We start from the raw sequence: 24,061 nt of genomic DNA on the forward strand, positions 1-24,061 counted from the left end.
GATAACTTTACACTATTCAAGTTCTGTTATAGCTGTCTTGACTCGTAATGTTACACGGCCCCCCAGACTGTGATGTCTTGAAGAGGGTTCCAGACAGAACAGGCTTTTTTTTTTTTTTTTTTTTTTTTTTTTTTTTTTTTTTTTTTGTGACAGGAGAGGGTATTTGTTTCGGCGAATACACTCACTCTCAGATTCACTCAACAAGTCAGTACATACATTCTACAATATTTAAGTTGAGTTAATGGGCCTAGACAAAATGCCCTTAACTAAATTCCACATTTGTTTATAGGTTGTCTTAGAAACACTTCGCACTAATCACTTCATATTCACACCACACTTTTTTTTTCTTGGATGAAGCCCTCAGTTCTTCAACCGACTGTGCAAGGCAGGGATCACAGCCGGGTTCGACGATTGGCATCCCAGGCCAAAACCCTTATCAGGCCACTTGTTTAACCAGAGAGGATTTGGTCCTTTTTTCCCTCTTAATTCCACTTTTAAATCATCCATCCTCGCTGTTCGGTGAGAGGATAAATCGTATTTCAGCGTTGTCATTGTTGTTGATACCAAAAAGGTATCTCATGGAAATCGTCGGTACATTCTTTAATTTTCTTTGTAAGTTGGTATAAGTACGTATTTATCCATTGGTGCTTTTATTTAGTCCACTGAGTGTAGTCTTGGTATCATTCAGTGTTTCTTGAATCTATATTTTGCTCTTTATTGATAATACTTCTTCAGGTCTATGTGAGGGAACAAGCCTTTAATTACATCAGTATCACAATCTGCCAGGAGGTAGCTCCCTTCATGAGGTATTTTCATTATTTTATATGGACCTGTATATAAATATTGCCATTTCTTATTCAGTCTTTTCCTGGTTGATGCTTTTGGGTGATTTCTCAATAAAATTTCTTCCCCTACATCATATGTGACTACTTTCTTCACATTTTTATCAAAACGGGTTTTTCTCAATTGTGCTTGATGCTTCAGGTTTTCGTAGACCTTCTTCACCATATCTTCTTTCTTGGTAATCTTTTGTTCTATCGCAGGTAATTTCTTCATCCATTCTGGCACAATACTTTCACCAAATACTATTTGGTTAGGTGAATAACCTGTCGATAAGTGTGGCAAGTCATTATACACTTTCTCAAATTCATAAATCCAATTGATCCATTTATAATGTTGTTTGGGTATGTACGTCCGTAAAAATCGGTTCAACTCTCGGAAGATTCTTTCAACCGGATTTCCACAAGGGTAAAATCTTGAGATGTAAATGTGCTGGATTCCTTGTTCTTTCATAGTGTCTCTCCATACTTTGCTTGTATAATAAGCAGCGTTGTCTGTCAAGATCATTATAGGTTTGCCAAGCTCAGTTATATAGTTGTTGATAAATTTGCGTAACATGGGTCGAACGTGGAGATTTTTCAAAGGATATAATTTCACATATTTTGAAAAGAGATCATAGAAAGCCAATACATATTTGAACCGTCCACGTGTCACGGGACATGGCCCACAGACATCACATGACACCAACATTAAAGGTTGTTGTGGGATGATAGGATGTAATTCTATCTTCCGACAATAGTTTATGGGTTTCGCCTTCTGACATATTTTGCACTTCTTAATAATATTTGTAGCTATACGTCCCAAATTTGGATGATAGCAGTATTGTGCTATTTTGGCTGTACATTTAGCGGAACCAAAATGACCCCAATTCAAGTGAGTGTACCATACTAGTGATTCTAAATATTTATTTGGAACACAAAGTTTCCAAACATCTTCTTCATCCTTCCTCCGATACAATATTCCGGATTTTAATTGATACTGTTCTTGAGAGTGACTTAGCGTTTTGCTTTCAACAGCATGCCTAATGGCTTTCCACAACTTATCATCTTCTTGCAGTTGTGGAAGACTTCGAGATAGCTGTGAAATCTGCCTCTCACAATATTGCCTTGATAAATTCATGACTTTAAAGTCAATAGTCCGTTCTTCACACTCGTTGTTATTCTTTCTTTTCGGTGGTCTTGAAAGAGCATCAGCTATGATGTTGTCTTTCCCTCTGATGTATTTGAGCGTAATATCATATTCTTGCAGTAGCAAGGCCCACCGGGTTAAACGTGAATGGAACATCCTTCCTGTTAAAATAAAAGATAAAGCTTTGTGGTCGCAGAATACAATGATCTTCTTTCCATATACAAAATAGCGAAACTTCCTAAGGGACCAGACCACGGCCAGTACTTCCAATTCAGTAGTACAATATGCACGTTCACAGCTAGAGAGTGTTCTGCTGGCAAACCCAATTATTTTGATGGTACTGATATCTTCTGGATTGTCCATCTGGAAAAGAGTGGCACCCAATCCTGTTTCAGAAGCATCCGCAGCAATATAAAAATCTTGATCAAGTCTCGGATGATGTAACAGTGGAGCATTAGTCAAAGCATTGCGGATGTTATCAAAAGCTTGCGTGCATTCGGAATTCCACTCCCACATGACATTTTTTCTTAACAGCCGTAACAGACAGTCTTGGCTTCCTAACTGATTGGGTAAGAATCGTCGAAAAAATGAAACTAAGCCGATAAATGACTTTAATTCCGTTCTATTCTTTGGATAAGCACATCTGTTAATCGCATCCATCTTTTTAGGATTTGGTTTTATCCCTTCAGGAGTGATTATATGTCCAAGAAATTTCAATTGGTTATGAGCAAACTTGGATTTTCTCAAATTTACAGTAACTCCGTATTCCAAAAATTTCGCAAAAACTCTTCTTAATAAGTCCAAATGTTCCTCCCAAGTTTCAGAAGCAATTAGCAAATCATCCACATATAAAGTAACTTCATTCAAAAGGTCTCTGCCCAGTACGGTATCTAAGGCCGATATGAAAACACCACCGCTTATTTTCAACCCAAATGGCATGACAGTAAACTGGTAACTTCGGCCCAGAAAAACGAATGCAGTATATTTTCTAGATTCTTTAGATATTCTAGTTTGCCAATATGAACTACGCATATCCAAAGAAGTTAAGAAGCGGGCACCATAAAACTTTTGTACTAACTCTTCTAGGTTCTCTGGTCGCGTTTGCACAGGTATAATGATCTTATTGATCTCTCTGGCATCCAACACCAATCTGATGTCACCATTGGGTTTAATTACCGCCACAAGAGGGTTACAATATTCAGAATCTGAGGGCTCAATAATACCCCATTCTAACATTTTATTGATTTCCTTTCTGACTACTTCTTTCTTTGTCCATGGGATAGAATAGGAAGTACGACAAAAGGGTTTATGTGCATACGTCTTTATATGGTATTCAAAGTCTTTTATTATACCCGGACGTTTACTAAAAATTGACTGATATGCTTCCAACAAGTAGTACAGTTCATCCCTTTGGATAACAGATAAATATTCTGATTCTAACACCTTTTCCTGCAATGATATTTTATCCATCATTTCTTCAGAACATTCAATAAGGCATATATCATACACATTTTCATCATCAATACTGACATATTTTACCACTAGATTCATACACAATTGATTTGGAATTACTCGGCCCTTTCTCAGGGTGGTTGTCAAAACGTTACCATTGGAATTAAATATACATTCACCTTTCTCTAAATTAATGATTGCACCGGTCTCACATAAAAAATCCAAACCCCAGATACATGGTACTGTCATTTTAGGAACAACCAGGAATGTACTTTCTATTTGAGCCCCCTGTATTGTAACGTCAACACGTACCTGTTTCACAACTTTTTGCATTTTTGCGCTGAACGCGCCAGACACGGTACATCCTGTGATAGGAAAAGTGGGCATTTTTACCCCTCGGCTTATCTGTTTTAAACAGTCCATCGTCATGACACTAATAGTTGCTCCAGTATCAATTAATATTTCAACATCAACATTATTTATACTTGTTGGAATTATTGCCTGTAAAATTTGTCCACATTTATTAGAAACTTCAGGTTTTTCCTCAATTAACTCATTCCTTATATCCTGATTATTATTGTACCTTAATACTCTCACTTCAAATTGATGCCTGCCTTCCTTCTCCTTTCCAGTCATCCTAGGAAGGCATTTGGTGACTGGTATTAGTTTAATCTATCTCGTTGAGTCATCGGTGGGGGTTCATGAACTTCCACAATCCGTACAGTATGATCCGAGTTATGGTATTCACCCCGTCGCACATTGGAGGCTCCTTCGCCCATTGGTATAACTCCTTGTGCTGGATGAGGACTCGAGGCATTTGTTCCATCCTGCCGATGAACATTATGCTTCGAATTATCTTCCCAAGGTCGAATGCTATTGGGTTCATCACTTGGGTACCTGTTACTCTTATTAATATCACTACTATGCACATTCGCGTCACCATATCGAGGTTTACCTCTAGCACAGTAAGTATCTCTTCTATATTTATTATAATCATTGTTTTTATTGCAACCATAGGATGAAGATTGTCCACGCTCCTGTGATGCGGGTTTGACCTGGTTTTCGGTATTATTATTATCATAAGTTAAATTATTATTATTATAATTACTCGTATTACTATGAGTGTGAGTCGACATTTGATTACTACTCATTTGTCTTGCGTCTTCCATAATCATATCTATAGAGTCAATCACCGACAAGAATTGTTCTACATCGTGGTAAGGAACATTTATTAACTTTTCACGTATATTTATGGGCAACCTTCCCTTCAAAATTCTGATCACTTCCTTGTGAGAAATTGGATCACTCCAATAACGTGTCTTATTTATGTACTTTTCAAAATATTGCCTTAAAGTACTCCTTTTACTGTTAAAATACTCAGGTTGGTAAACCTCTTTTCTTAATTTCTCTTGTTTACTCGACGACCAGTATTTAGCCAAAAAAAGTTGTTCAAACTCAGCGCAAGTATGGCAACTTTCACTTACTTCGGCGGCCCATAATGCGGCTTCTCCGGTAATTTTGGATACTATAAATTGAAGTCGGTCGTGTTCTGACCAGCTACGCGGAAATATTCTTTTGAAATTATTGATAAAGATTTTCGGATGCAGGTTGTTCTTTTCAGTGGAGAATGTTGGGAATTGTCTACTTTTAAAAATGCTGTTCTCCACCTTTAAAGAAGACAAATATCCTCGCTGACCAAAATAATCATCATCTTTACCAACCGAATCATCAACTTCCCAATGCAAATTTTCACCACAATTGTACTTCGTATTATCACATGTTCGGTTGTTTTTCAACCTATTCTCCGAACGTTCGTCCTCTGTCAACAAATTTTGTGATGACTTTCGTTCTAACTCCGCCAATTTATGATTGGTTTCCTTTTGCCATTTAGGTAACTCATCAACTATTTTGTCTTTTATTTTCTGAAATTCGCTAGTGAAGAGCTTAATTAATTCATCATTTCTACTTAGGTACTCATTGATATTTTCATTTGGCTGGGATCCAATAGTAGTCTTAACCTTGTCTACAATTTCATTTCCTTTTATTTCTATCCATTCAGATAGATCTTCGTCAAGTCTTTTAGTTTGATCTACTAAATACTTGTCAATCCCCTTACGAGCATCAGACTCAAATTCGACTATTTGTTTCGAAAGCTCTTCTATCTGTGCGCTAGCATTGAAACAGCTGCTTTCACACTTAACCATCCTATTGGACAGGCCATCATAACTCTTCGAAACTACCTCATATTTCTTTTCTACGTCATGAAGTTTTCCCATTAAATTATTATATTGCCTTTCTAAGGTGTTAGAAAACTCTACATCTAGTTCTCCAAATTTCGCATTTAATTGAGTCTCCCAGTCCGTCTTTAATTCTTTCTTAGTATTTTCTAGTTTATAATCAAAGGTGTTCAGTTTGCTTTCCAAAGAATCCATTTTAACTTCTAATGAGCCAAATTTGGCCTCAAATTTTTCATTTAACTTCTGATTGTCCTCTTTTAATTGCTTATTATCTCTTTCTAGTGAACCAAATCTTCCATTCATTACACCCATTTGAGTATTTATTGATACCAGCATATCAAATATTTTTTGATTAATATTTCCATTTTGAGGTTCAACTTGCTGATCTACTTCCGAAACCTCAAGATCTGTATGTTCTCCCACGCTGCTTGCCTTACTTATCATTGTATTTGAATCTCCTAACGGCTCTAAATCAATAACTATATTATTATCTGTACATGTCTCCTGTCCCACATTGAGCTCATGGGATGCATTATCCCTATCCTCTTCACTTTCCTCTCTCTCTCTACTCATTACTCTACTCAACTGCACATTATCATGTATTCTTTTCGTTCGTTTTGACATGATTATAAGACATACACTTATTTTCACTTTGTATTTATATATATATTTATCTACCGAAATCACAAGTCTCAACTTCCTTTTTTTTTTATAATTATACAGTTATTTTAATCATACCTGGTAGTATCGCTCACTTTTAGCGATTATTGAAGAATACCTCTTTCATTGGACAGACTCACTGGCTGCTACAATATTTTCCAACTCTAGGGTTCGTGAATCCGGATGACACTCGACTCGATGCAGCAATCCTCCTCGATCGAGCCGCACGTTGTGGCGCCACTTCTACCGTAACTTCCTTCGCCGTCGGCGTTGTCGTGGTTACCGTGAGACACCGTTATACCAAGAGGAAAGGCGCGTCGATCTTAGAGCATGAGATATGATGACCTTAAGCCACTGACAACACACAACGGTCACGGTAGCACCTGATTCCAGAATAGCTGCAGCACTTAAGATCTACGAACTATCCCCTGTTGACCAGGTCCCCAAAACTTAACTCGTAACGAGATCTCTTCAAAGCAAATTGTCATAACGATCGTCTATAAAGGCTTCGTACAACGAGAAGAAATGTTACAGTTTATGGAATAATAACAGGTACTACCAAACTGTCTTGTCTCTTCTGCTTTATTTAATATAACTTTGTTCACAGTTTCATTTCACATTCACCACTCATTCACCGAAACCCTTTGATGAACAGTTTTGGTTACTTGACACCAACAGTCAATGATAATGATACAGCTTTTCTCGTTTTTTGTAAATTGAAGCCCGTTCTCCGTGATATAATTAAAAAAAAACCGGTCTCAATACCGCGTCCCTCGTGAGATGCGAATATACTTATTCCGGAATTTACCGCCCTGTAGGTGTACTCAATTTAATGACCACACTTCACTGTCCGCTATTTTACGTAACTGAATGTCCATTTTTTAGTCTGATTATACACTGTAGCTATTTAAAATTCGCCCCTATATTTTCCACAACGCACAATTAGCACATCGTTACTTGTTTTCTTTTTTTTCTTCTAAGAGTAAACGGAAAAAAAAGACGCCGTATCATCGGCTTAGTCGATATAAAGCAAAACACCTTAATATGCCCAATTTTACCTCTTCTTATAGGATCGGCTACCTTACTCATTAATTTATTACATATTTTTTCCAATAACGCTAAACAGGTATCGCCGTTATTTTTTTTAATTGTATTCAAAAGCATGTTACTACTATTATGACCGACCAAATCGTAACAAATCGCGCGGCGTGCGTTTTTAACGATAACTTTACACTATTCAAGTTCTGTTATAGCTGTCTTGACTCGTAATGTTACACGGCCCCCCAGACTGTGATGTCTTGAAGAGGGTTCCAGACAGAACAGGCTTTTTTTGTGTACTGTGACAGGAGAGGGTATTTGTTTCGGCGAATACACTCACTCTCAGATTCACTCAACAAGTCAGTACATACATTCTACAATATTTAAGTTGAGTTAATGGGCCTAGACAAAATGCCCTTAACTAAATTCCACATTTGTTTATAGGTTGTCTTAGAAACACTTCGCACTAATCACTTCATATTCACACCACACTTTTTTTTTTCTTGGATGAAGCCCTCAGTTCTTCAACCGACTGTGCAAGGCAGGGATCACAGCCGGGTTCGACGATTGGTATCCCAGGCCAAAACCCTTATCAGGCCACTTGTTTAACCAGAAAGGATTTGGTCCTTTTCTTTTCCTCTTAATTCCACTTTTAAATCATCCATCCTCGCTGTTCGGTGAGAGGATAAATCGTATTTCAGCGTTGTCATTGTTGTTGATACCAAGAAGGTATCTCATGGAAATCGTCGGTACATTCTTCAATTTTCTTTGTAAGTTAGTATAAGTACGTATTTATCCATTGGTGCTTTTATTTAGTCCACTGAGTGTAGTCTTGGTATCATTCAGTGTTTCTTGAATCTATATTTTGCTCTTTATTGATAATACTTCTTCAGGTCTATGTGAGGGAACAAGCCTTTAATTACATCAGTATCACAATCTGCCAGGAGGTAGCTCCCTTCATGAGGTATTTTCATTATTTTATATGGACCTGTATATAAATATTGCCATTTCTTATTCAGTCTTTTCCTGGTTGATGCTTTTGGGTGATTTCTCAATAAAATTTCTTCCCCTACATCATATGTGACTACTTTCTTCACATTTTTATCAAAACGGGTTTTTCTCAATTGTGCTTGATGCTTCAGGTTTTTGTAGACCTTCTTCACCATATCTTCTTTCTTGGTAATCTTTTGTTCTATCGCAGGTAATTTCTTCATCCATTCTGGCACAATACTTTCACCAAATACTATTTGGTTAGGTGAATAACCTGTCGATAAGTGTGGCAAGTCATTATACACTTTCTCAAATTCATAAATCCAATTGATCCATTTATAATGTTGTTTGGGTATGTACGTCCGTAAAAATCGGTTCAACTCTCGGAAGATTCTTTCAACCGGATTTCCACAAGGGTAAAATCTTGAGATGTAAATGTGCTGGATTCCTTGTTCTTTCATAGTGTCTCTCCATACTTTGCTTGTATAATAAGCAGCGTTGTCTGTCAAGATCATTATAGGTTTGCCAAGCTCAGTTATATAGTTGTTGATAAATTTGCGTAACATGGGTCGAACGTGGAGATTTTTCAAAGGATATAATTTCACATATTTTGAAAAGAGATCATAGAAAGCCAATACATATTTGAACCGTCCACGTGTCACGGGACATGGCCCACAGACATCACATGACACCAACATTAAAGGTTGTTGTGGGATGATAGGATGTAATTCTATCTTCCGACAATAGTTTATGGGTTTCGCCTTCTGACATATTTTGCACTTCTTAATAATATTTGTAGCTATACGTCCCAAATTTGGATGATTGCAGTATTGTGCTATTTTGGCTGTACATTTAGCGGAACCAAAATGACCCCAATTCAAGTGAGTGTACCATACTAGTGATTCTAAATATTTATTTGGAACACAAAGTTTCCAAACATCTTCTTCATCCTTCCTCCGATACAATATTCCGGATTTTAATTGATACTGTTCTTGAGAGTGACTTAGCGTTTTGCTTTCAACAGCATGCCTAATGGCTTTCCACAACTTATCATCTTCTTGCAGTTGTGGAAGACTTCGAGATAGCTGTGAAATCTGCCTCTCACAATATTGCCTTGATAAATTCATGACTTTAAAGTCAATAGTCCGTTCTTCACACTCGTTGTTATTCTTTCTTTTCGGTAGTCTTGAAAGAGCATCAGCTATGATGTTGTCTTTCCCTCTGATGTATTTGAGCGTAATATCATATTCTTGCAGTAGCAAGGCCCACCGGGTTAAACGTGAATGGAACATCCTTCCTGTTAAAATAAAAGATAAAGCTTTGTGGTCGCAGAATACAATGATCTTCTTTCCATATACAAAATAGCGAAACTTCCTAAGGGACCAGACCACGGCCAGTACTTCCAATTCAGTAGTACAATATGCACGTTCACAGCTAGAGAGTGTTCTGCTGGCAAACCCAATTATTTTGATGGTACTGATATCTTCTGGATTGTCCATCTGGAAAAGAGTGGCACCCAATCCTGTTTCAGAAGCATCCGCAGCAATATAAAAATCTTGATCAAGTCTCGGATGATGTAGCAGTGGAGCATTAGTCAAAGCATTGCGGATGTTATCAAAAGCTTGCGTGCATTCGGAATTCCACTCCCACATGACATTTTTTCTTAACAGCCGTAACAAGCAGTCTTGGCTTCCTAACTGATTGGGTAAAAATCGTCGAAAAAATGAAACTAAGCCGATAAATGACTTTAATTCCGTTCTATTCTTTGGATAAGCACATCTGTTAATCGCATCCATCTTTTTAGGATTTGGTTTTATCCCTTCAGGAGTGATTATATGTCCAAGAAATTTCAATTGGTTATGAGCAAACTTGGATTTTCTCAAATTTACAGTAACTCCGTATTCCAAAAATTTCGCAAAAACTCTTCTTAATAAGTCCAAATGTTCCTCCCAAGTTTCAGAAGCAATTAGCAAATCATCCACATATAAAGTAACTTCATTCAAAAGGTCTCTGCCCAGTACGGTATCTAAGGCCGATATGAAAACACCACCGCTTATTTTCAACCCAAATGGCATGACAGTAAACTGGTAACTTCGGCCCAGAAAAACGAATGCAGTATATTTTCTAGATTCTTTCGATATTCTAGTTTGCCAATATGAACTACGCATATCCAAAGAAGTTAAGAAGCGGGCACCATAAAACTTTTGTACTAACTCTTCTAGGTTCTCCGGTCGCGTTTGTACAGGTATAATGATCTTATTGATCTCTCTGGCATCCAACACCAATCTGATGTCACCATTGGGTTTAATTACCGCCACAAGAGGGTTACAATATTCAGAATCTGAGGGCTCAATAATACCCCATTCTAACATTTTATTGATTTCCTTTCTGACTACTTCTTTCTTTGCCCATGGGATAGAATAGGAAGTACGACAAAAGGGTTTATGTGCATACGTCTTTATATGGTATTCAAAGTCTTTTATTATACCCGGACGTTTACTAAAAATTGACTGATATGCTTCCAACAAGTAGTACAGTTCATCCCTTTGGATAACAGATAAATATTCTGATTCTAACACCTTTTCCTGCAATGACATTTTATCAATCATTTCTTCAGAACATTCAATAAGGCATATATCATACACATTTTCATCATCAATACTGACATATTTTGCCATTAGATTCATACACAACTGATTTGGAATTACTCGGCCCTTTCTCAGGGTGGTTGTCAAAACGTTACCATTGGAATTAAATATACATTCACCTTTCTCTAAATTAATGATTGCACCGGTCTCACATAAAAAATCCAAACCCCAGATACATGGTACTGTCATTTTAGGAACAACCAGGAATGTACTTTCTATTTGAGCCCCCTGTATTGTAACGTCAACACGTACCTGTTTCACAACTTTTTGCATTTTTGCGCTGAACGCGCCAGACACGGTACATCCTGTGATAGGAAAAGTGGGCATTTTTACCCCTCGGCTTATCTGTTTTAAACAGTCCAACGTCATGACACTAATAGTTGCTCCAGTATCAATTAATATTTCAACATCAACATTATTTATACTTGTTGGAATTATTGCCTGTAAAATTTGTCCGCATTTATTAGAAACTTCAGGTTTTTCTTCAATTAACTCATTCCTTATATCCTGATCATTGTTGTACCTTAATACTCTCACTTCAAATTGATGCCTGCCTTCCTTCTCCTTTCCAGTCATCCTAGGAAGGCATTTGGTGACTGGTATTAGTTTAATCTATCTCGTTGAGTCATCGGTGGGGGTTCATGAACTTCCACAATCCGTACAGTATGATCCGAGTTATGGTATTCACCCCGTCGCACACTGGAGGCTCCTTCGCCCATTGGTATAACTCCTTGTGCTGGATGAGGACTCGAGGCATTTGTTCCATCCTGCCGATGAACATTATGCTTCGAATTATCTTCCCAAGGTCGAATGCTATTGGGTTCATCACTTGGGTACCTGTTACTCTTATTAATATCACTACTATGCACATTCGCGTCACCATATCGAGGGTTACCTCTAGCACAGTAAGTATCTCTTCTATATTTATTATAATCATTGTTTTTATTGCAACCATAGGATGAAGATTGTCCACGCTCCTGTGATGCGGGTTTGACCTGGTTTTCGGTATTATTATTATCATAAGTTAAATTATTATTATTATAATTACTCGTATTACTATGAGTGTGAGTCGACATTTGATTACTACTCATTTGTCTTGCGTCTTCCATAATCATATCTATAGAGTCAATCACCGACAAGAATTGTTCTACATCGTGGTAAGGAACATTTATTAACTTTTCACGTATATTTATGGGCAACCTTCCCTTCAAAATTCTGATCACTTCCTTGTGAGAAATTGGATCACTCCAATAACGTGTCTTATTTATGTACTTTTCAAAATATTGCCTTAAAGTACTCCTTTTACTGTTAAAATACTCAGGTTGGTAAACCTCTTTTCTTAATTTCTCTTGTTTACTCGACGACCAGTATTTAGCCAAAAAAAGTTGTTCAAACTCAGCGCAAGTATGGCAACTTTCACTTACTTCGGCGGCCCATAATGCGGCTTCTCCGGTAATTTTGGATACTATAAATTGAAGTCGGTCGTGTTCTGACCAGCTACGCGGAAATATTCTTTTGAAATTATTGATAAAGATTTTCGGATGCAGGTTGTTCTTTTCAGTGGAGAATGTTGGGAATTGTCTACTTTTAAAAATGCTGTTCTCCACCTTTAAAGAAGACAAATATCCTCGCTGACCAAAAGAATCATCATCTTTACCAACCGAATCATCAACTTCCCAATGCAAATTTTCACCACAATTGTACTTCGTATTATCACATGTTCGGTTGTTTTTCAACCTATTCTCCGAACGTTCGTCCTCTGTCAACAAATTTTGTGATGACTTTCGTTCTAACTCCGCCAATTTATGATTGGTTTCCTTTTGCCATTTAGGTAACTCATCAACTATTTTGTCTTTTATTTTCTGAAATTCGCTAGTGAAGAGCTTAATTAATTCATCATTTCTACTTAGGTACTCATTGATATTTTCATTTGGCTGGGATCCAATAGTAGTCTTAACCTTGTCTACAATTTCATTTCCTTTTATTTCTATCCATTCAGATAGATCTTCGTCAAGTCTTTTAGTTTGATCTACTAAATACTTGTCAATCCCCTTACGAACATCAGACTCAAATTCGACTATTTGTTTCGAAAGCTCTTCTATCTGTGCGCTAGCATTGAAACAGCTGCTTTCACACTTAACCATCCTATTGGACAGGCCATCATAACTCTTCGAAACTACCTCATATTTCTTTTCTACGTCATGAAGTTTTCCCATTAAATTATTATATTGCCTTTCTAAGGTGTTAGAAAACTCTACATCTAGTTCTCCAAATTTCGCATTTAATTGAGTCTCCCAGTCCGTCTTTAATTCTTTCTTAGTATTTTCTAGTTTATAATCAAAGGTGTTCAATTTGCTTTCCAAAGAATCCATTTTAACTTCTAATGAGCCAAATTTGGCCTCAAATTTTTCATTTAACTTCTGATTGTCCTCTTTTAATTGCTTATTATCTCTTTCTAGTGAACCAAATCTTCCATTCATTACACCCATTTGAGTATTTATTGATACCAGCATATCAAATATTTTTTGATTAATATTTCCATTTTGAGGTTCAACTTGCTGATCTACTTCCGAAACCTCAAGATCTGTATGTTCTCCCACGCTGCTTACCTTACTTATCATTGTATTTGAATCTCCTAACGGCTCTAAATCAATAACTGTATTATTATCTGTACATGTCTCCTGTCCCACATTGAGCTCATGGGATGCATCATCCCTATCCTCTTCACTTTCCTCTCTCTCTCTACTCATTACTCTACTCAACTGCACATTATCATGTATTCTTTTCGTTCGTTTTGACATGATTATAAGACATACACTTATTTTCACTTTGTATTTATATATATTTATCTACCGAAATCACAAGTCTCAACTTCCTTTTTTTTTTTTATAATTATACAGTTATTTTAATCATACCTGGTAGTATCGCTCACTTTTAGCGATTATTGAAGAATACCTCTTTCATTGGACAGACTCACTGGCTGCTACAATATTTTCCAACTCTAGGGTTCGTGAATCCGGATGACACTCGACTCGATGCAGCAATCCTCCTCGATCGAGCCGCACGTTGTGGCGCCACTTCTACCGTAACTTCCTTCGCCGTCGGCGTTGTCGTGGTTACCGTGAAACACCGTTATACCAAGAGGAAAGGCGCGTCGATCTTAGAGCATGAGATATGATGACCTTAAGCCACTGACAACACACAACGGTCACGGTAGCACCTGATTCCAGAATAGCTGCAGCACTTAAGATCTACGAACTATCCCCTGTTGACCAGGTCCCCAAAACTTAACTCGTAACGAGATCTCTTCAAAGCAAATTGTCATAACGATCGTCTATAAAGGCTTCGTACAACGAGAAGAAATGTTACAGTTTATGGAATAATAACAGGTACTACCAAACTGTCTTGTCTCTTCTGCTTTATTTAATATAACTTTGTTCACAGTTTCATTTCACATTCACCACTCATTCACCGAAACCCTTTGATGAACAGTTTTGGTTACTTGACACCAACAGTCAATGATAATGATACAGCTTTTCTCGTTTTTTGTAAATTGAAGCCCGTTCTCCGTGATATAATTAAAAAAAAACCGGTCTCAATACCGCGTCCCTCGTGAGATGCGAATATACTTATTCCGGAATTTACCGCCCTGTAGGTGTACTCAATTTAATGACCACACTTCACTGTCCGCTATTTTACGTAACTGAATGTCCATTTTTTAGTCTGATTATACACTGTAGCTATTTAAAATTCGCCCCTATATTTTCCACAACGCACAATTAGCACATCGTTACTTGTTTTCTTTTTTTTCTTCTAAGAGTAAACGGAAAAAAAAGACGCCGTATCATCGGCTTAGTCGATATAAAGCAAAACACCTTAATATGCCCAATTTTACCTCTTCTTATAGGATCGGCTACCTTACTCATTAATTTATTACATATTTTTTCCAATAACGCTAAACAGGTATCGCCGTTATTTTTTTTAATTGTATTCAAAAGCATGTTACTACTATTATGACCGACCAAATCGTAACAAATCGCGCGGCGTGCGTTTTTAACGATAACTTTACACTATTCAAGTTCTGTTATAGCTGTCTTGACTCGTAATGTTACACCTGGTCTTCTTCCTCTTAAATATCTTCCCTACTATGATGCATGTTTGCTTAAATGACAAAATTTGTCAAATGAGTGAAGTTGTTCAGCTGTTAAGACAGAGGACTGATATTTAGAAGTGAGGTTCAAATCCCCGTCCAACCATTGAGACTTAGGTTTTCTGTAAGGTTCCTCAATTACTTCAGGTGAATTCCAACATGATTTCATCAATGAAGCCAAGACATTCTCTCACACAGTCTTCTTCAGGTGAACTATTGTACCGTTTATAATGATCTTGTCAAGAAAGTAATTTTTAACCTGCTTCACTTATTTTTCTCTTTCTAAAGGTGTATCTGAAAGAAATTGCATTAATGAAAGACACCATTGGTAGAAACAAAAAGCCTGTAAATAACCCTGGTTACATTTACAGATAGTGTGTGTAATTTTAGAGAAACTATATTTCAGTCCTGTTCAGAATTCTTTATCCACCATACAAAAATTTAACTTTATAAAGGATTGGCTGTTGTTTTATATTGCTGTCCTTAGTTATTCATTGTCATATTCATAATAAAAATAATAATGAGATCTTTTGTGAATTATAAACTGTGAAAGAGGTTTGGAATGATGGGTACCATAAGATAAATAAATGTTGATGCTTTCAAAACCATAGTGCTCTTTTTCTTGGATCTGAAGAGATAAATAAATAGAGGAGAATGTGCAAATAGAAAGTCATTTGCCAAGAAAGCATTCAAAGGGATTCTTGATCCAGTAGTTACCATCTGCATTCTATATATCCAACTGTATCTTCTTGTATTAATAAAATACTGGTAAATCATTAAAGACATACAAAAAATGGAAAGAATAAAGGTAAGCACTCATGGTATAATTGTACCGAACTATCTGTAGCCATGAAATCAAGTTCAAAGTTGTTGCTCAGCAGTTGGACGTTTTTATTGTTGTCGTCGTTGTAGTTTCGTCGTTGATATACCTCGCATACTTAAAATCTTCATGTGACTGCTAGATCGAAACAAGGCTATTGGCTGTTGTTTTTCCTTATAAGTATCCTAGTAACACTGCCAGTGGCCATGGAGTATAATCTCTTCTACTGTCATTCATTTACTGCTACCTTCTATGATGCCACAAAACTGAGTGACTCTGGTCAGTGTGAGGAGATGTAGAGCAGAATCCTTCATGCTATTCAAATCAGCAAACTTTGAAACTTTTTGTACATTTTTCGTGTAAAGTATTTTTAACTGTTTGTTTCTATAATTGAGGTATGAACATATTCTAAAGCAATTTCACAAGATTCCTGGTAATGAATAGCCAGAACATGTGTATACATGTGTATATATTTGATTGAAGCTTTGTGTTTCAGGGGTGCAAATAGCTTTTTCTGTGATGAGTGTGGTTTAAATTTTAAGCTCAGAACATCCTTGCAGAAACATAAAGTAAATCGTCATGAGAGGCACGAGAGCCTTTTCACATGCGATGAATGCTCGAAAACATTTACGAAGAGAATACATCTAACTAGGCACAAAATATGTTTTCATCGGTTTGAAAGGAAATTCTTATGCCAGGTAAACAACTTACTGCATAAAATCATTAATATATTTCTGTTATTATTAAAAACACTGAATTTTTATCACCATTTTCTTTTGTAAAAATATGCCGCTTTTTTTGTTATTTGTATTGCAGTAAATTTAAAATAGAAGAAAAATTTATACTAGGGCAGAACTTTTTGAACTTTCGATCATTTTCCTTGGGCCATCCCCCAGTGTTGTTCCATTTCACTTTATAATGAGCTGTGTGAAATTTGGGTTTAGTAGGATAAGGAAAATCCTGGAAAAAAATGCCAACTTTGCAAAATATTACTTCTACATGATAAATTCATAACATAATGAATGTCTATTTTAGTTCTGTTTCGTGAACTGAAAGCATTCTCATTTCACAGTTCTTACTGGTAAAGTTTCATGTGGGGTTAGTGACCTCAAGACAGATAGAGGAGCTCAGAGCGATCTGAACCAAACCCTTTAGCTACACAGCTCAACTTGGTCCAGTAGTTCACTTTGATGGGAAGGTATATGTTGCAGCAAGTACAATGACTTCCTCTTTAGTTTGTAACATATTTGCTTAAGCATGATTCACGTGAGATAAATGGAGTTAATGTACTATCTGTCAAAGAAATATTCAGGATTTCACCTTCTTCCTTTTTGTTCTCTCCCCCTCTCTCCCTCCCCCCCTCTCTCCCTCTCTCCCTTCCTACCCCCCTCCGCTCCCCCTTTTTAGAGGAGTGTCACACTTGCTGTTTTGGAAGTGACAATTTATCGGAAAAAATCATGAATTTTGCCATAGTATCATAGTAACTGTGCATCAAAATTAGGAGCTATGTATTAACAGTGGAGGCAACTGCAAAAATATGCTGGAAGAATGCCAGAAATTAATAATTGAAAAGAAACAGTGTCCACCCACCCACCCGTGTGAACTGGGCTCAAGCAAGTAAAAATTTCAGCAATTCAGTATACTATGTATTTATATTGGAAATTAATCTAAATAAAATAAAATAAAAATCCACTACACAACGCATGCTGCTAATTATAGGAATATTTCAGTTGGTTAACTTGTTGCAGAATACAGCAGGCAAAAGTTGTCTATGAAAGTAGGGATGTTGAAGCTTGATTCTGTGCCCATACTGAAACCAATGCAATTATTTGTATGTTGCTCCACAGTTACAGAGTTAGAGTCAGTGATTCACACAGCTCCCCCCATGTCCCAAAGAACAGAGTCCTGCAGGGCTCTGTACCGAGTATCCCACTCTTCTTAGTGGCCATTAATGGTCTTGCAGTGGCAGTCAGGTCCTCCGTATCACCCTTTTCATATGCTGATGACCCTTTTCATATGCTGATGACTTTTGTATCTCCTTTTGTTCCTCTGCTGTTGGTGTGGCTGAATGTTGACTGCAGGGAGCCATACAAAAGATGCAGTTTTCTGCCACCAAGACTTGCGTCATGCACTTCTGTCGTTGTATTGTCCACCTACATCCAGTGTATTGTCCACCTACATCCAGAACTTTACCTTGATGACTGACTGTTTCATGTAGTGGAGACTTATCGCATTTTAGGACTGGTTTTCGACATCTGCTTAACTTGGCTTCCACATCTTCATCAGCCTAAGGAAAAGAGTTGGCAGCATCTAAACTTTCTTCAAAGCCTGAGGCACACCGACTGGGTTTGCAGATTGGCCTACACTGCTGCAGCAGTACAAAGTCCTCATGCAGTCCCGTCTTGCCGGATATGGGAGCCCTGCGTATGGCTCAGCATCACCCTCAGCACTGCAGTCACTGGACCCTATACACCACTGTGGAGTTTGACTTGCGACGGGAGCTTTCTGAACAAACCCAGCAGACAGCCTCCTCTTGGAAATTGGGAGTACTTCCATTGCGGCTCAGGTGACAACAACTGCTTGCACATTATACTGACCACATTCATAGTTTGTTTCAACATTCAAATTACAGTCTCCTTTTCCCTAACACAGAAACCATCTCCCACAATGGCAGCCCAGATCGGGGATTCCAATTGCAGTCTGTGTTCGGGCCCTTCTCACTGAAATTGAGACTTTACCTCTACCACTTTTCCTGTGATCCACTCACGTACACTTCCATGGTCCATGCCTTGGCCACAGCTTTGTTCGGACATATCACAGTGCCCAAAGGGCTTAGTTACACATGAGGTTCTCCGCAGGCCATTTTTCTCTATTCTTGGCAAGTTCCAGGGCTCAGAAATAACCTACACGGATGGCTCGATGGTCAATGGTCATGTTGGCTTCGCTGGACATACTGAACGGCACTCCTTGCTGGGTGGCTGCAGTGTTTTCACTGCAGAGTTGGTAGGCGTCTCTCACACTCTTGAGCGTATCCGCTCCTGCGCAGGTGAGCACTTCGTCATCTGTATTAACTCCTTAAACAGCCTACAAGATCTCGACCAGTTCTTCCCTTGCCATCCTGTGGTAACAACTATTAAGGAGTCTCTTTAATGCCCTCAAAAAAAAGTGGTTGTTCTGTGGCCTTCATTTGGACCCTAGGACATGTCGGGATCCCAGGCAATGAGCTTGTTGACAGACTGGCCAAACAGGCTACCATTAACCCATCCGTAGAGATTGGCACACCAGAAACTGATCTCTAATCAGCTGTACACTGTAAAGTTTTTGGAATCTGGGATTCTGAGCGATGTACCCTCAGTACACCAATAAATCATGTGTTACCAAGGAGACAACGAATGTGTGGAGGTCACCCATAACCGCCACTCACAGGTACTCCGTTGTCCTTTGTTGGCTGTACATCAGCCATATCGGCTGACTCATGGTCACCTCCTTCATCTCGAGGACCCATCTCAGTGTTGCTGTGGTTCCCACTTGACTGTGGTCCACATCTTGTTGGACTGCTCAGTTTTAGCTGCGCTGAGACTGACTTTTAATCTTCTCACCACACTGCCTATGATGATCATCTACATCTACATGGACACTCTGCAAATCACGTTTAAGTGTCTGGCAGAGAGTTCATCGAACCACCTTCTCAATTCTCTATTATACCAACCTTTTATAGCGCGCAGAAAGAACGAACACCTATATCTTTCCGTACGAGCTCTGACTTCCCTTATTTTATCGTGGTGATCATTTCTACCTATGTAGGTCGGTGTCAACAAAATATTTTCGCATTCTGAGGAGAAAGTTGGTGATTGTAATTTCATGAAAAGATTCTGTCACAGTGAAAAACACCTTTCTTTTAATGATGTCCAGCCCAAATCCTGTCCGTCATAACGAAAAATGCCATTCTTTTAATGATGTCCAACCAGAATCCTGTATCATTTCAGTGACACCCTTTCCCATATTTCGCGATATTACTAAACATGCTGGCCTTCTCTGAACTTTTCGATATACTTTCAGTCCTGTCTAGTAAGGATCCCACACCGCACGGCAGTGTTCTAAAAGAGGACAGACAAGTGTAGTGTAGGATTTTCTAAGTGTCCTGCCAATAAAATGCAGTCTTTGGTTAGCCTTCCCCACAACATTTACTATGAGTTTCTTCTAATTTAAGTTGTTCGTAATTGTAATTCCTAGGTATGTAGTTAAATTTATGGCCTTTAGATTTGACTGATTTATTATTAACTGAAGTTTAACGAATTCCTTTCAGCACTCATGTGGATGACCTCACACTTTTCATTATTAGGGTCAACTTCAAATTTTGCACCATTCAGATGTTGTTGTTGTTGTGGTCTTCAGTCCTTAGACTGGTTTGATGCAGCTCTCCATGCTACTCTATCCTGTGCAAGCTTCTTCATCTCCCAGTACCTACTGCAACCTACATCCTTCTGAATCTGCTTAGTGTATTGATCTCTTGGTCTCCCTCTACGATTTTTACCCTCCACGCTGCCCTCCAATGCTAAATTTGTGATCCCTTGATGCCTCAAAACATGTCCTACCAACCGATCCCTTCTTCTAGTCAAGTTGTGCCACAAACTTCTCTTCTCCCCAATCCTATTCAATACCTCCTCATTAGTTACGTGATCTACCCATCTTATCTTCAGCATTCTTCTGTAGCACCACATTTCGAAAGCTTCTATTCTCTTCTTGTCCAAACTTGTTATCGTCCATGTTTCACTTCCATACATGGCTACACTCCATACAAATACTTTCAGAAACGACTTCCTGACACTTAAATCTATACTCGATGTTAACAAATTTCTCTTCTTCAGAAACGCTTTTCTTGCCATTGCCAGTCTACATTTTATATCCTCTCTATTTCGACCATCATCAGTTATTTTACTCCCTAAATAGCAAAACTCCTTTACTACTTTAAGTGTCTCATTTCCTAATCTAATCCCCTTAGCATCACCCGATTTAATTTGACTACATTCCATTATCCTCGTTTTGTTTTTGTTGATGTTCATCTTATATCCTCCTTTCAAGACACTGTCCATTCCGTTCAACTGCTCTTCCAAGTCCTTTGCTGTCTCTGACAGAATTACAATGTCATAGGCGAACCTCAAAGTTTTTACTTCTTCTCCATGAATTTTAATACCTACTCCGAATTTTTCTTTTGTTTCCTTTACTGCTTGCTCAATATACAGATTGAGTAACATCGGGGAGAGGCTACAACCCTGTCTCACTCCTTTCCCAACCACTGCTACTCTTTCATGCCCCTCGACTCTTATAACTGCCATCTGGTTTCTGTACAAATTGTAAATAGCCTTTCGCTCCCTGTATTTTACCCCTGCCACCTTCAGAATTTGAAAGAGAGTATTCCAGTTAACGTTGTCAAAAGCTTTCTCTAAGTCTACAAATGCTAGAAACGTAGGTTTGCCTTTTCTTAATCTTTCTTCCAAGATAAGTCGTAAGGTTAGTATTGCCTCACGTGTTCCAACATTTCTACGGAATCCAAACTGATCTTCCCCGAGGTCCGCTTCTACCAGTTTTTCCATTCGTCTGTAAAGAATTCGCGTTAGTATTTTGCAGCTGTGACTTATTAAACTGATAGTTCGGTAATTTTCACATCTGTCAACACCTGCTTTCTTTGGTATTGGAATTATTATATTCTTCTTGAAGTCTGTGGGTATTTCGCCTGTCTCATACATCTTGCTCACCAGATGGTAGAGTTTTGTCATGACTGGCTCTCCCAAGGCCATCAGTAGTTCTAATGGAATGTTGTCTACTCCCGGGGCCTTGTTTCGACTCAGGTCTTTCAGTGCTCTGTCAAACTCTTCACGCAGTATCTTATCTCCCATTTCATCTTCATCTACATCCTCTTCCATTTCCATAATACTGTCCTCAAGTACATCGCCCTTGTATAAACCCTCTATATACTCCTTCCACCTTTCTGCCTTCCCTTCTTTGCTTAGAACTGGGTTGCCATCTGAGCTCTTGATATTCATACAAGTGGTTCTCTTCTCTGCAAAGGTCTCTTTAATTTTCCTGTAGGCCGTATCTATCTTACCCCTAGTGAGACAAGCCTCTACATCCTTACATTTGTCCTCTAGCCATCCCTGCTTAGCCATTTTGCACTTTCTGTCGATCTCATTTTTGAGACGTTTGTATTCCCTTTTGCCTGCTTCATTTACTGCATTTTTATATTTTCTCCTTTCATCAATTAAATTCAATATTTCTTCTGTTACCCAAGGATTTCTATTAGCCCTCGTCTTTTTACCTACTTGATCCTCTGCTGCCTTCACTACTTCATCCCTCAGAGCTACCCATTCTTCTTCTACTGTATTTCTTTCCCCCATTCCTGTCAATTGTTCCCTTATGCTCTCCCTGAAACTCTCTACAACCTCTGGTTCTTTCAGTTTATCCAGGTCCCATCTCCTTAAATTCCCACCTTTTTGCAGTTTCTTCAGTTTCAATCTGCAGTTCATAACCAATAGATTGTGGTCAGAATCCACATCTGCCCCTGGAAATGTCTTACAATTTAAAACCTGGTTCCTAAACTCTGTCTTACCATTATATAATCTGTCTGATACCTATTAGTATCTCCAGGATTCTTCCAGGTATACAACCTTCTTTTATGATTCTTGAACCAAGTGTTAGCAATGATTAAGTTATGCTCTGTGCAAAATTCTACAAGGCGGCTTCCTCTTTCATTTCTTCCCCCCAATCCATATTCACCTACTATGTTTCCTTCTCTCCCTTTTCCTACTGACGAATTCCAGTCACCCATGACTATTAAATTTTCGTCTCCCTTCACTACCTGAATAATTTCTTTTATCTCGTCATACATTTCATCAATTTCTTCATCATCTGCAGAGCTAGTTGGCATATAGACTTGTACTACTGTAGTAGGCATGGGCTTTGTGTCTATCTTGGCCACAATAATGCGTTTGCTATGCTGTTTGTAGTAGCTAACCCGCACTCCTATTTTTTTATTCATTATTAAACCTACTCCTGCATTACCCCTATTTGATTTTGTATTTATAACCCTGTAATCACCTGACCAAAAGTCTTGTTCCTCCTGCCACCGAACTTCACTAATTCCCACTATATCTAACTTTAACCTATCCATTTCCCTTTTTAAATTTTCTAACCTACCTGCCCGATTAAGGGATCTGACATTCCACGCTCCGATCCGTAGAATGCCAGTTTTCTTTCTCCTGATAACGACGTCCTCTTGAGTAGTCCCCGCCCGGAGTTCCGAATGGGGGACTATTTTACCTCCGGAATATTTTACCCAAGAGGACGCCATCATCATTTAATCATACAGTAAAGCTGCATGTCCTCGGAAAAAATTACGGCTGTAGTTTCCCCTTGCTTTCAGCCGTTCGCAGTACCAGCACAGCAAGGCCGTTTTGGTTAATGTTACAAGGCCAGATCAGTCAATCATCCAGACTGTTGCCCCTGAAACTACTGAAAAGGCTGCTGCCCCTCTTCAGGAACCACATGTTTGTCTGGCCTCTCAACAGATACCCCTCCGTTGTGGTTGCACCTACGGTATGGCCATCTGTATCGCTGAGGCACGCAAGCCTCCCCACCAACAGCAAGGTCCATGGTTCATGGGGGAAGACCATTCAGATATCTTTTCTAAATCGTTTTGCAATTTGTTTTGATATTGTGAAGACTTTATTAGTTGATAAAAGACATTGTCATCTGCAAACAACCTGAGACGGCTGCTCGGATTGTCTCCCAAATCATTAATATAGATAAGGAATATCAAAGGGTCTATAACACTACCTTGGGGAACACCAAAAATTTTTTCTGTTTTTCTCGATGACTTTCCATCAATTACTACGAACTGTGACCTCTCTGACGGGAAATTACAAATCTAGTCACATAACTGAGACGATATTCCAGAAGCATGCAATTTCACTACAAGCCGCTTGTGTGGTATGGTGTCAAAAGCCTTTGGGAATTCCAGAAACAGGGAATTGATCTGAAATCCCTTGTCAATAGCACTCAACACTTCATGCGAATAAAGAGCTAGTTGTGTTTCACGAGA

At 38.4% G+C, this 24,061-nt stretch overlaps 1 protein-coding gene across 2 annotated transcripts in view; it reads left to right on the top strand.

Moving 5' to 3' along the window:
* Positions 1–24,061, top strand: part of LOC126251900 (oocyte zinc finger protein XlCOF6-like) — a 122,210-nt gene that overhangs the window by 62,925 nt on the left and 35,224 nt on the right. For both annotated transcript variants that reach the window (XM_049952623.1, XM_049952622.1), the window contains one exon: positions 16,460–16,661. In XM_049952623.1, the coding sequence (XP_049808580.1) occupies positions 16,460–16,661 (202 nt within the window). The remainder of the gene's footprint in view (positions 1–16,459; positions 16,662–24,061) is intronic.

Source organism: Schistocerca nitens, chromosome 4, assembly GCF_023898315.1.
Source record: "Schistocerca nitens isolate TAMUIC-IGC-003100 chromosome 4, iqSchNite1.1, whole genome shotgun sequence".
Lineage (NCBI taxonomy): Eukaryota > Metazoa > Arthropoda > Insecta > Orthoptera > Acrididae > Schistocerca > Schistocerca nitens.